At 33.6% G+C, this 12709-nt stretch overlaps 3 protein-coding genes across 17 annotated transcripts in view; 2 read left to right on the plus strand and 1 right to left on the minus strand.

Moving 5' to 3' along the window:
- LOC119639132 (28S ribosomal protein S9, mitochondrial) overlaps positions 1 to 4898 on the plus strand; it is a 32044-nt gene extending 27146 nt beyond the window's left edge. Inside the window, exons 7-9 of one of the 2 annotated variants that reach the window (XM_038036354.1) lie at positions 4391 to 4553; positions 4621 to 4743; positions 4807 to 4898. In XM_038036354.1, coding sequence (XP_037892282.1) covers positions 4391 to 4553; positions 4621 to 4712 — 255 coding nt within the window. In that variant the 3' untranslated portion in view covers positions 4713 to 4743; positions 4807 to 4898. The remainder of the gene's footprint in view (positions 1 to 4390; positions 4554 to 4620; positions 4744 to 4806) is intronic. The other variant, XM_038036355.1, reaches the window with a different exon arrangement.
- LOC119639270 (arginine--tRNA ligase, mitochondrial) lies at positions 4743 to 6684 on the minus strand. Its single transcript, XM_038036561.1, has 4 exons — positions 6649 to 6684; positions 5394 to 6561; positions 4978 to 5335; positions 4743 to 4909 (listed from the first exon to the last, which is right to left on the minus strand). The coding sequence occupies exons 1-4, from the start codon at positions 6682 to 6684 to the stop codon at positions 4756 to 4758; spliced, it is 1716 nt and encodes a 571-aa protein (XP_037892489.1). The 3' UTR covers positions 4743 to 4755.
- Positions 6685 to 6927: 243 nt separating this feature from the next.
- LOC119639091 (phosphatidylinositol-binding clathrin assembly protein LAP) overlaps positions 6928 to 12709 on the plus strand; it is a 34891-nt gene continuing 29109 nt past the window's right edge. For 4 of the 14 annotated variants that reach the window (XM_038036279.1, XM_038036280.1, XM_038036282.1 and 1 more), the window contains exon 1: positions 7160 to 8084. In XM_038036279.1, coding sequence (XP_037892207.1) covers positions 7949 to 8084 — 136 coding nt within the window. In that variant the 5' untranslated portion in view covers positions 7160 to 7948. Of the gene's footprint in view, positions 7135 to 7158; positions 8085 to 12709 lie in introns of those variants that run through there. The other 10 variants (XR_005247527.1, XM_038036285.1, XM_038036283.1 and 7 more) reach the window with 5 other exon arrangements.

Below are 12709 nucleotides of genomic sequence, written 5' to 3' on the forward strand. Positions count from 1 at the left end.
CTGTTTTTCTTTTCTTTTTTTTTTTTTTTTCTTTGAGATTTTTTCTAACTATAAGATCACCGTGAGGGTATATTAATTTGATTGTTGTGTTTGCAAATTAAGTATAGAAAATAGTACTACTTAGTAGTATCGCCCAGTATTGGGCGTTGTAAACTCAAGCCCGCTTCGAACATTAAGGTGAAGAAGTAGAAACCGAGATCCGCTTGAATTGCCACACCTATATCTGCCTCAAAAATTAAAGATAGAAAGTAGTAAATAGTACCGAGTAATGCCGAGATCTGGTACAAGTTGTAACCTATCCGTTTCAAAAACGAAGGATAGGAAGTAGTAAATAGTACCGAATTGTACCGAGATCTGGTGGAAGTTCTACGCTTCTATCCCCGCCAAAATTTAAGCATAGAAAGTGATAGTATTGAGTAGCATCGAGATCCCACAAGAGATGTAAACGTCCGTTCGCTTCAAAAAAAGTTGGAAAATCACGAAAATCGCTTGATTACAAGCTCAATCCATTAAATTTTGATGTGGAAGTGGCGAGATTTATAAGTAAACGCGTCATTAATTTCCAAGAGTAGCTAAAGAGAGAGAGAGAGAGAGAGAGAGAGGGAGAGAGAGTTACATCACGCACAAGCTCAATCCATTAAATTTTGATAAGGAAGTGGCGAGATTTATAAGTGAACTCGTCATTAATTTCCAAGAATAGCTAAAGGGAGAGAGAGAGAGAGAGAGAGAGGGAGAGAGAGTTACATCACGCACCAGTAATTTTTATTATAATAACTGTATATCCGAAATTGAGCCGCTGCCTTTCGGAAAAATATTCCCGAATAGCTAAAGAGCGAGTTACATTATCATCGAAGCGACTTTTACATATCGAGAATAATAAAATAGAATTAAACTGGGTAAATAGAAGGGCCGATGTCCTAAGAGTAGTTATTTCAATTTCGTCAATAGCCAAACGTAGTAGCATTAAGTGAAGAGCCTTTTTTTTAAATTTAACAACTATCAGACGGAGTTAAACCAAGCCAATAGAGCGGCCTTATATCTTTTGCGATTTTTAAATTTCGAGAATAATCGGACAGAATTCAATTAGGTAAAGAGAGCGCCCGATATCGCAAGAGCAGTTTTTCGAATTTCGAGAATAGAAATAATTTAAGTAAAGAGATTAGTGACCGAAGAGGTTTTTTTTTTAAGTTCAACAACAGTCAGCCGGTCTTAGGCTGAGCGAATAGGGCGTCCGATGGCTTTAAAGCAGTTTATAAGTATAGGAATAGATAAAACCTGGAACAAGCTTTTTATAAGTGCTACACCAGTCAGGCGGATTTAGATCAAGCGAATAGAGCGATCTCTATATCCTGGAAGCGATTTTTGTGATTTTCGAGAACAGACGGACTAAGCTAAATCAAGCGAACGAGTCGATCGAAGTGAGTACTCGAAGCTAATTTGTTCAATTTCGCAAATAATCAAATAGAATTAAATAAGTTAATAAGTAGGCCAGTAATCCAAGAGGTTTTTAGTTTATTCTCAAGAATAGTCAGGCGAAGCTAAATTAATAGAATAGATCGGTCAATGTTGACAGAGTGGTCTTTTGAATGTAGAAAAACAGTTAAATAATTTTTTCCTTTAGATGATGTGTGTCAAAGGTTCGCCTTAAGGCGAGTCTATCGCACTTGCTGCTTTACCTTAGTTTTTTTATTTAGTTTTCCTATGCGAGTTGTCGCATTTTAATCCGTCGCAATTTAAAGTTGTTGCTTTTTTCGTTTTCGTTTTCTCTCGTTAGCGTTTCAGCGTATGTGTGTGCATGTGTGTGTGAGTGTGTGTGTGATCTATGCATCACATATTACATTTGCGGTTTGCAATAATGTAGATTTCGTTTAGCGGTACATCTACTTTACTCTTTTTCTTTTTTTTTTTTTTTTTTTTTTTTGAACATATATACTTACATTTCTACGCGGCGGTAGTGCCTTTTTAATACAAATAAATAAAAAAAAATGATTGTCTGATCTTCATTATTGTATATTTAGGAGTACATGCAATATACATATATATGTGTGTGCATATGCATAGGTATGAATGTATTGTACATATAGTTTGAATAGTAATGGATTCAATAAGCTGAGAACTTTTATCAAAACATTTAAATGTAAATTAATTACAATAATCAAAAAAATGTTTCTATTTTTTTTTTTTTTATTTTTCGTCACAAATTTTGTATTTGTCTGTCCACATTATCTGTTTTATGGAAATTCTAATCACTTTGTGATTTTTGAAAAGCATAGTGGTCGTAGTAGTAGTAGTAGTAGTAGTAGTAGTTAGTGATTTTGGGTTTTCAAGCGTGTATTGAATTCATTTCAAAGGAAATATTAATTAGGAAACATAATAGAAAACTATATAATATATAATTGAAGAATGTCTTTCTTTCATTCGATTTGATTCATTATCCGAAAGATGTTCGCTATAGTTTTTAAAAATTTTCAATGGAAATGAATATAAATAAATATAAATTAAAGCTTTTAGGATATAACTCTCAGCAACCTGTCGCGTTCATTTTCTCCGAAATTGCAAATCGAGATAAATTACAAATATGCAAATTTCAATTTTTTTAGAAATTATCGTTCAATGTTCATCAAAGTTAGATATGAGTCACTTACGGTACTGAATTAACCTAAAAAAAAAAAAAGAAAAAAATGCAGCTTCAAAAGCCAATAGAAAGTTGGCTTGGAATGAAAATGTAGTAAGCGCACATGTCCGTCCGTCTCTCGCAAAAGCAACCAAGAAAGCAATGTTCTTCTTAGTTTGGGTAGCTGTACCGCATTCCTTATATTCTCCAGTCCCGGCCTATTTAGGAGATTATTACCTGATATATATATATATATATATATATTTATGCTGTATATTTCGATTATTAAGCCTTGAAACACATATACTTTAAATAAAGTGGAATTTTTACAAAAACAAAATATACATATACTTTTATTGCTATTTAGTAGTGTTTAGTATTATTATTTAAATGATACCCAACCGATAGAGAAAATGGGGAAAGGGGTGTAGAAGTGATATGTGCTTAAATAAAAATTTCTTTTTTTCATAAAAATTCAACATTTTTCTACAAATATATAATTCTTTTTATACTCATCAGCCGACAGGTTGAGGGGCATGTTCGTTAAGTCAAAATGTTTGCAACACCTGGAATCAAGTCTGAAAGAATTCTAAATCGACTTAAGCATATCCGTCTGTCTGTCTGTGACAAACATTTTTCCAAATTGTAAAAACGAAGCTAAGATTGCAAGCTCGTGCAGGCAGATTGGTATTGAAATTGAGCCAAATCGATCAGAAGGTATGGTTGGTTACTTTTATACAATATTACAAGCAATAATAATAAATTTACATTTATATTCTATGGGTGGCCTGCAGTATTTGTACAAAAATGGGAGAAAATCAGCCACGCCTATTCTATATTATAGAAACATTTGCAGCATTCAGAAAGAATATTCAGAGACTATATAATCGCTTATTATCAAAGATTTGGTCGCGGCCGAATATAATTTTCTTATTTGTGTAGTTTGACGAGTGCTTTTTTAGTTAGTTTAGGGTCATAAATATCAATCGTAAAAGAAGGGACTCTTGGAAAAATTCCACTTCCCAATAATTCTAATTGTACTGTTTATTCTTATGAGACCGTGCAAGTCTAGAAAGACGAATTTTCGAAATATGGGTGAAGTTTGTGCGGACTTTGAAAGAATATATTATATATAATGAAGGTCACTCTCTGAATCGATCTAAGCTTGTCTATCTGCCTTGTTTTCTTGTGTTCATAGACCTGCCTTTCATTATACCAATCGATTCGAAATCACGTTCTACACTTTCTTCAAATTGAAAGAAAATGTGTTAACTTCCGATATTTCAGCTAATCTTTGAATAAACCAAGGTTTTATTATCCACTTGAATTTTTTTTTTTTTTTTTTTTTGAGAAAACACACAGACAGAGATGTGGTAAAGCAATTTTCGGAATGCAAACAGTGCGTTTAACACCTCGAACAGTTTAATAAAACATTTTATTATAAGATTCCATGTACGAGATAAGTTAAAATAGTTCCATTTCAGTATTTTGTCTAAATTGCATGAGAATATTATTTCTTTTCAAATAAATTTGCAATTATCCCACAGATGGTTGCACAGTTGAGAGCCATTGTACATTGTGCTAGAATAAATAACAATTTAATTATTTTAATATTTTTTGAAATTTTTTCCGTTAATTTAGATAATGATCATATTTTAGTAAAATCATTTTTTACAAGCTTTTTTTACATGACATATGCGCTTATAGAATATTTATCTACTAATACCACTACTATTACTATTATTACAAGTATTTTCTGTATTATTTTTCTTTTAGGTTTTATTTCCTTTAATTTTCGCCGGTATGTTAGGTAAATGTGATGTGGAGGCAAATGTAGCGGGCGGTGGCACATCTGGCCAGGCGGGCGCCGTACGTTGGGGCATAGCGATGTGTTTGCGCAGTTTCGTTGATCAGGAAATGTTGGAGGCAATGCAGTTAGGTAAATTATTCAAATTTATTGAGAACAATTTTTTTTTATTGATCTTTGGTTGATTGTTTGTCTTAAGCTGGCTTGCTGACACGTGACTATCGTAGACGTGAACGCAAAAAGTTTGGCCAGGAGGGTGCACGCCGCAAATATACATGGAAGAAACGTTAATTTTTATCCACGCTAATAATCGAATGTAAAAGTAATGCTATGATTACATTACATTTAAACATTTTAACCCTAAAATATTCATCCCTCTATGTAGAGTGCGTTTCGCAGCTTGAAATAATAATAACCGTTGTTTTTGCTTCAATATATTTTCTTCTGTTTTTACCGGCAAACGTTTTAAGCAAAGACTAGTCGAGTTACTGGAATTGAAAAAATTAATTAAAAAAATGAAACTGTAAAAAAATTTTTTTATAAATTATGTAATTACCATAAATTAAATAAATAATTTACTAAAATGCAAGCTTCAAGCTTTTCTTTCGTTTGCCACAACACTTGAGGGTATCTCCCCAAAATGTGAAGCAGATCAATGGCTTCTTCCTCATTAAGGTAGTCAAAGCGTCGTTCTACCACATTATCTTCTATTAAATGTGCATTTTGCTCCAATAAGCTGTATAAGCGGCAGTGTGTGTATTGCAATTTAATGCCAGTATCACCATTCATTTGCAAAGCTTTATCCCAGTTGAAATCATAATCTCTTTGTCTACGTTGTTTTAAGTCATTTATGATAACTGCTGTGACACCCAAGACATCGGCAATTTCCTTATTGTTCAAAGAAGCTTTTGTATCTAATAAGAAAATTAAAATTAAAATTATATTTTATTAATATGATTTATTTTCGCTTACTTGGACTTTGCGTTTGCTTTTCGAACATTCTTTCCCGAGCTTCGTCCAATAAATCCTTAAGGAATACTGCCTGACCTTTACGTGTACTCATGCCGTGTATTCGACCAAACTTGATATGTCTTAAGCGATTTTCTTTTATCTCGTCAAGCAATCTTGAGGTAGTTTTAAAGAGAGCTTTAAAATGATCCGATTGACCATTTTCCACTACATAGAGAATTTCCGAGAATTGGAAACGTTTCCAACGATCTATTAGAGCAGCAATATCTCGCGTTAAATACAAAGTCGAACCATCGCTTTTAACAACGGGTACTCTACGGTCTTGCACCTCCACCACTTTTCGGCCGTCTTTTTCCGGTAGAAGTAGATGCTTTGCTTCAAGCATTCGCAATATTTCCAATATTTGTTTCTGAGAGTACTGAGACTCCCATTCGTACATGTCAAATTTAATACCTAAACGTTCGTAAGCGATTTGCAGCTCTTTGATCGTATAATCTCGATATAAGTGCCATTGTTTCGATAGAGAAGACTCACAATTTTCACCCTCCAGCTGACTGAAAATTTGGCGCGCTCTTTCAGCTATGTTACGATCTATTATCGATGCCTCATTGGCTTTTACATAGGCTTTATATAGAGTTTCTATTGGAGCTAGTTGTATTTCTCTTTGGGTTACATCTAGCATTTCGACACCAACTTGCAGCATACCCAATTGCGTACCCCAATCCCCAAGATAATTCATTCGTGTGATCTTATAACCCAACTCCTCATGTAAATTCGCCAAAACGTTGCCTATAATAGTAGAACGTAAATGGCCCACATGAAAAGGTTTAGCTATATTTGGCGAACTGAACTCGAATACCATATGTTTATTAGGGAATTCATGTAGTAGATTTTGCTCTTCACAAAGCAAAGTCCTGATATAAGCATCCCTCCGCAAAACAAATTCCACTTTGGCTGCCTCTTTGCCTTGAGCAGATAAAAGATGTACATTTTCTACCAGTTCAGTATCATATTGGAAATCCTTTAAGGCTTTTAACGAGGATTGTAATTGGGCACTATTTTCTTTGGATGGTGTCCAATGTAAAACGAATTTGTTTTCGCTTAAATACTGCTTTTTCGAAGGCACTTCCAGTTCATAATATATCCTATTACATTTGAAAAATCCATTTATCTGTTAAAGAAACAAATAAATTTTACATTTTTTTAACATTTTCTTAATGTTATATTTATAAAATAAGGTAAATATTCTTAAGAATACCTTTTCACAGATTTTCTTGCGTACAAAAGTAGACATTATTATTCTTTTCCACAAACAGATGTTCAATGAGAGAGCTCTTGCCGGAAAGAGAAATAGAATATGTGAAGAGAACGATTTTCTGAATAAACAGAGTTGCCGACTTCTAATATTTCTTCAGATATTACCATTAACCCGAAAAACACACGGCAATGTTATCTACATATGAACAAAATTATGTGATTAGGTAACCACACACAAATTCATGTTGGAAAAATCGAATGAGAAAAAAGAACTCGGGTTAAAAGAAGAAAAATTTTTATCACGGCAACAGGAAAAAATATTTGTGTTTCTTCACGAAATATAATTTAATAAATTATTTAAAGGGAAAAACGTGAAAGGCAATTACGTGATTATTAAAAGTCACAATAAAAAAAATAAGGAATATAAATTAAATTTGTTTATAAAATAAAAACGTCAGTAAGGCAAGAAAAATCGAAGATTAAAAAGGTAGAGGTAACAAATATTTTTAAAGAAAGATAGAAAATGACAAGTTTCATTTCTTAAGAAACTTTGTAATAAAAAATGTGGTTTCAAATAATTAATTAAAAAGTAAAAAAAAATTCTAAACAAATCTGTATTGACAAAAAAAAGTCATTGTTTAACTTTTTGGACACGTATTGAGAGCCTTACGAAAGCTGAAGAAATTTTTTTGTGTGACGCGTGTGTGTGTGCATGTGTGATTAAAGAAATTCTTTTTGGTTGAATAGTGAAGAAAAAACCTTAAATGTAAATGTGAACTGTTTACTGATCTGTTTTTTGCTCTTATTAGTTTTACTGGGAGCTATGCCATCTGACTGCTTATAGATTTCGCAAACGAGGCATTACATGAAAAGTACATTAGAAAAAAAATCAATAAATTGAAGTGTTTTAGCTTTGAATAATATCAACAACAATAATAGTAGTAACTAAGAATTCCGATTGTTACAAGTGTTACTTGAATGCTTTTATAAATTAAGGGGTGTTTTTATTTATTATTTCTCAATATATTAACAACCTTTATTTTAAGGGGCGTCGATTTTGTAAATCAAATAATTAAACCTTGAAATTTTGGTTCAGTTACTAGGTCAAAGTGTTTTTGGCGAAAAAGTAACATTATCTTGCTTTTACTTGCTTTAATTTCCAGTTGTCAAAATCTAATCACACTTTGCATGAGCAGAGAATACGGATAAGAAAACAAAATAAGAATTTAATTTTAATAAGAAAATAAAAAGAAATTTACTGGCTTTACCTAGACGTTAAATAAATTAAAACAGCAGACATCATGTCTATGGCTGGACAGACTATCAACGATCGGTTGTTGGCCGCACGGCACAGTCTCGCTGGTCAAGGTTTGGCCAAATCTGTGTGCAAAGCGACAACAGAAGAGTGCATTGGACCTAAGAAAAAACACTTGGATTGTAAGTATAAGAACTATGATAAAAAAAAAAAACCGCAAAAAACTTTTTTTCCATTGAAAAAGCAAAAAAAAAAAATCAAGTATTGTCTTTAGGAGGAAACCTACATCTAAAGATCTATTGAAAATACGCAGAATTTCCTTAAACGAAGTAACTAAGCTAAGAAAGAATATATGATGAATGACCAGCCCAACACATTTAAATAAGCATATGGCTACGGAATTAATTAATACTAAAAGAACCCTTTTTTTAGTTTTTTTCAGTGATATTAACTAGTCATAGTTTTAGTAAAATTCTCTCAATCAATTTTCTTTTGCTTTTCATAGCAGAGGTGCTGTGAGCTAATGTTGAGCTGTAGGCTTGCCTATGAAGTCGACTTTGTAATTTTTGCGGCCCCAAGTGTGTTTGCCACAGGCGGATAATCAAACAGGTGGACGGATAGGTTTACATCGATTTGCCATTTGACCTCTGAAGTTACTTTCTGGGCGCTTCAACGTAACGTTTCGACTTAATAAATATACCATAACGTCTTGTTGATGTATATGAAAATAATTCAAGTTCGGGTGCAAGCATTTAACATCCCTCCAAGCATTAGAAACTTCTGGTGTGCAAAAGTGATCTCGATCAACTAAACAAGAACATTTTTCGTCGACAATATACTTAGCCTTTTAAATTAATTTTCTTGTCCGTCGGCCTTGCCATTCCGTCTCGGCTCTCTTCAGATAATTGCTATAAAGAGAGAGAGAGAGAGAGAGAGAGAGGGAGGGACGGAGGAAGGGTTGAATAATATCTCCTTGTGACGCGTAATTAGCATTTACTCTAAATGGTTCGAAAATGTTAAAGTACAATGTCGAAATTTTTCCATAAAAAAGCATTATTAGGTAGATTAACGATCAAAGCCATTGTAGAATAATAGTATACATGTTTTTTTTTTTTTTAATTTGACCTACCAGGCATAGAAGTGAACACGATGGTGGTTGGAAAGAATTATAGGTACAGAGAGAAAGGGAAGAAGTTTTTTCTTCTCGCCGCTTTTGCCTTGAAGTTCATTTTAATTCAGGAAAAGTAATTATATCAAGGGGGCCGGAAAGGGTAATGTAATTTTCCCGCATTAACTTCAAAGAGTTTTTATTTTTAATCAATAAGGTAATAACCCCTTATTATCAATAATCTTTTGCTATCTAGTATGCAAAATTTGTAACGTCAAGTCAATAAAAGTGAATTGGTTTTTGCCCAAAATATCTAAGGATAGTGTTTTGGACATTGTCGGAATCTTGAAATTTTTTACCACTTACAAAAAGTTGTAGCGATCGCAATAAAGGGAAATCCGATGGCGTAATATTGGGCGAGTATTGTTGGTGACGCAATACCTCCGCAATACTCCAATTCATCAATTTTTCCTAAGGTTCGTTCGTCTGACACAATTTCGTATTGCAGAATAACAACGTTTTCCTTTGACAATCGCTGAGCATTTTTCAATTAAAGATTGACTTGCTCGAGCCAAGTATTCACAGTAAAGGTGCTCAAGTTTCAACATTTTCAAAATGTACGATCCCGCGAATACTCTGCCGAACTCAGCCTAACTTGGCTTAGGTGTACTTCATGGAGAGAGCCGGTGATTTTTGCGTTGTGGATTACCCTAGAGGGTTCATTTTTCATCTCTAGCGAGAAGAAACGCTTCCGTATGGAGCCACTGAAGCAATAACTTGCATCCGAGTGGTCGAATAGCTTTGTTTTCATCGGGCAGTTTATGCGGCATCCAAGTATCTATTCTGCTTGCTATACCAATCTGCCACAAATGTTTTTGGATTGTCGAACTCGATTGCCTGATATGGATTCGAATCGACATGCGCAGAAATGATATTACGGCCAGGTACTATTATTTAAGCCCAATTGAGATATGTTTGCCCGTTCGTCGCAGTCGTTAGCAGTCATAGAAAAATTAAAAGGAAAGCTAAAATTTCGAATCAACCTATGCTACTCTTAAACAAAACCTAAAAATGATCTTGACACGCGTATCATTTGCAGAGTTGTCCATAAATTCTTTTTGTAACCATGTCAAAGTGACTGTTAGCCCGAGTAGATTTAAAGTAACCTACAAGGCTTTTATAATTCGTATCTTGACTTTATTTATTATATAGCACGATGTATTTATGTTGTCGATACCTGCATCCTTACTCTCCGATTGTTCTCGATTGTGCCGAAAGAGACTCTATAGTCTTATTGACACATTAACTATTAATTATGATAATGATTATTATTGTATAGTTGAATCCGTCATTAGTAATTGTGTATTATTAATTAATAAATTAAACTATTATATTACTATACGACACACCTTTCTACATAGAAAAATGGATTCAAAATTTGGTGGCGTCCTATGGTTCGAAGGTAAAATTAAAATATGTCTTCAATAAATCGTCTCTAAATTTGACGTACATCTTATGGTCCGTAAAATATGGTGTGCCGTTGAAGGTAGGTATGATGCGATTCAAGTTATCTCAAGCCAAGCGGCCGAATCATCGATTTACGTACAGTCTTAAAACTTTTATTCTAAAATCAGTAAGAATGAGACTGCGATGTTAGTGTGGGATGGGAATTCAGAGCGCATCTAACACAATCAACCAATATTCAGAAATAGCAGGCCTCACAAATCAATTACAACCCTTAGACGTCTCTATCAATAAATCATTTGAACATTTTATGCGAAAAGAATGGCATGAATGGATGGCAAAGCCAAACAATGTTACCGCAACAGCAGGTATGAAATTACTAACAGTTTCTGAATTTTATATCTGGATGAAAAATTCATGGGAAGATGTCCAAGAAGAACCGATTATAATAAAGTCAATAAGTAATTCTATAGATGGCGTTGAAGATGACGCAGTTTTTGAAAGGAGTGACAATAGTGAATAGTTCAGATGAAAGTAACATTAATGAAACGAGTGGTAGTACGAAGATTAAAGATGAACGAATTATTTTAACAATCAATAAATATTTTAATCCGAAAGTAAGATGAAAATATATTTTTCTTATCGAGTCCGGTGCCTCTTATAGTTCGAGAAAGATGGTAAATTAAACTAAACTAAAGCAAACTAGACAGGCCGCCGTTCAAAAATAACTGGAAAGCTTATAAGGCACCTTGTATGGGAAATCCGAAGACGGTAGCATTGGCAACGCAAAAAAAGGAAAAGAATGTTTAAAGCTGACAGTTTATCGTTGGTAAAAATGGACCATTTTACGGGAACGCAAGGAGTATTCGTTGTTAACCGATATTTCAAAAATCAATTCTTCTTATCTAAATTCGATGATATTGACGTGAACGAGATCGCGGTTTCAATAAGACTATGCACATATGCCATATATCCCGTAAACGAATTCAATTACTGCATGAGGGATTCTCTGGCCATGTACTCACTCGTCTAGGTGATCAGAATATCGATGAAAGGGTGCGCATGTGCCAGCAAAGCCGTGGATGTACTATTCCTCACCACTCTATCCTACGTACATTATTGCTCAACAGAAAAATTATAGTTTAAAAAAAATTAATCCTGTTTCCTATTTAGCTCAAATCTTGTGTACATTTTGAGACAAAGCCATATATATGCACGGTCCGCAGAATATCTAAATGCTCATAGTTATTTCATGCTTGTTTTTCTTTTCGAATAAATTTATTAAATCATCTCATCTTGGTCCACCTTTCCCAATACTCGAAAGTATATTTATTGTGTGTGATGTAAATTCAATAACATGTTCTTCCAATTCCCTAATGAGCGGGCGCCGCCAGTGATAAGGGCTGATATAATATGTTTTAACCGCGCTTGGCGGTGTTACGGTCTCCGCCATTTTCCTTATTAAACTGAAAACTTATATTACCAAAGCAATCGACATCGCGATCGTGCAAGAAGTAAATAAAAGAAATAAAGCTTAAAAAATGGGCAAAGTTGACAAAACAGGAATATATATATATATATATATATATATATATATGTTCAGCTTATTGTGTTCATTTGTTTAAATATCATAATGTTAAGAAGCATCTTTTTTTTTCTCAAAATAAATTCACACACAATTCGTTCGAGATAATGTGCGTGTGTGTGTGATGTAGTAGTTCCAGTAACAGTAATTAGTATTAATAACAGTCCCAGTAGCAACGAAGTCAGTAGCGATAATAGTCTTAATAATGCACAAAGTTGGTAATTATAACAACAATTTTTTTATGTTCTTTAAGTCTTCATTGAGACAAACCTGCATGAGCATGCATGTAAAACAATGTAAAATATATTTAATGAATATGTACATATATATATATATATACGGTCTGCGGTGCATGTGTATTCTTCCTTATGCTGACAGCTTATCATGCAATTTGCTTAGGCACACATACACACACACAAACACATAGATGCATACACATGCACATATTATATATACACTCATTCAGTGTATACGTTCGTCATATATTTATTCTTCTAAAATAAGTAAGTAACTTGAGGTTTTTGTTGGTAAATTTATGTCGTGCTTTGGTGTAGTAACTGTGTTGTTGCGCTTATAGTTGCCGCTTTGCGTCAGGCGTTTTCTTATTACCAACATTGTCGTTTTTCTTCTTCTTCTTCTTATTGTTGTTG

The sequence above is a fragment of the Glossina fuscipes genome, unplaced genomic scaffold, assembly GCF_014805625.2.
Source record: "Glossina fuscipes isolate IAEA_lab_2018 unplaced genomic scaffold, Yale_Gfus_2 112, whole genome shotgun sequence".
Lineage (NCBI taxonomy): Eukaryota > Metazoa > Arthropoda > Insecta > Diptera > Glossinidae > Glossina > Glossina fuscipes.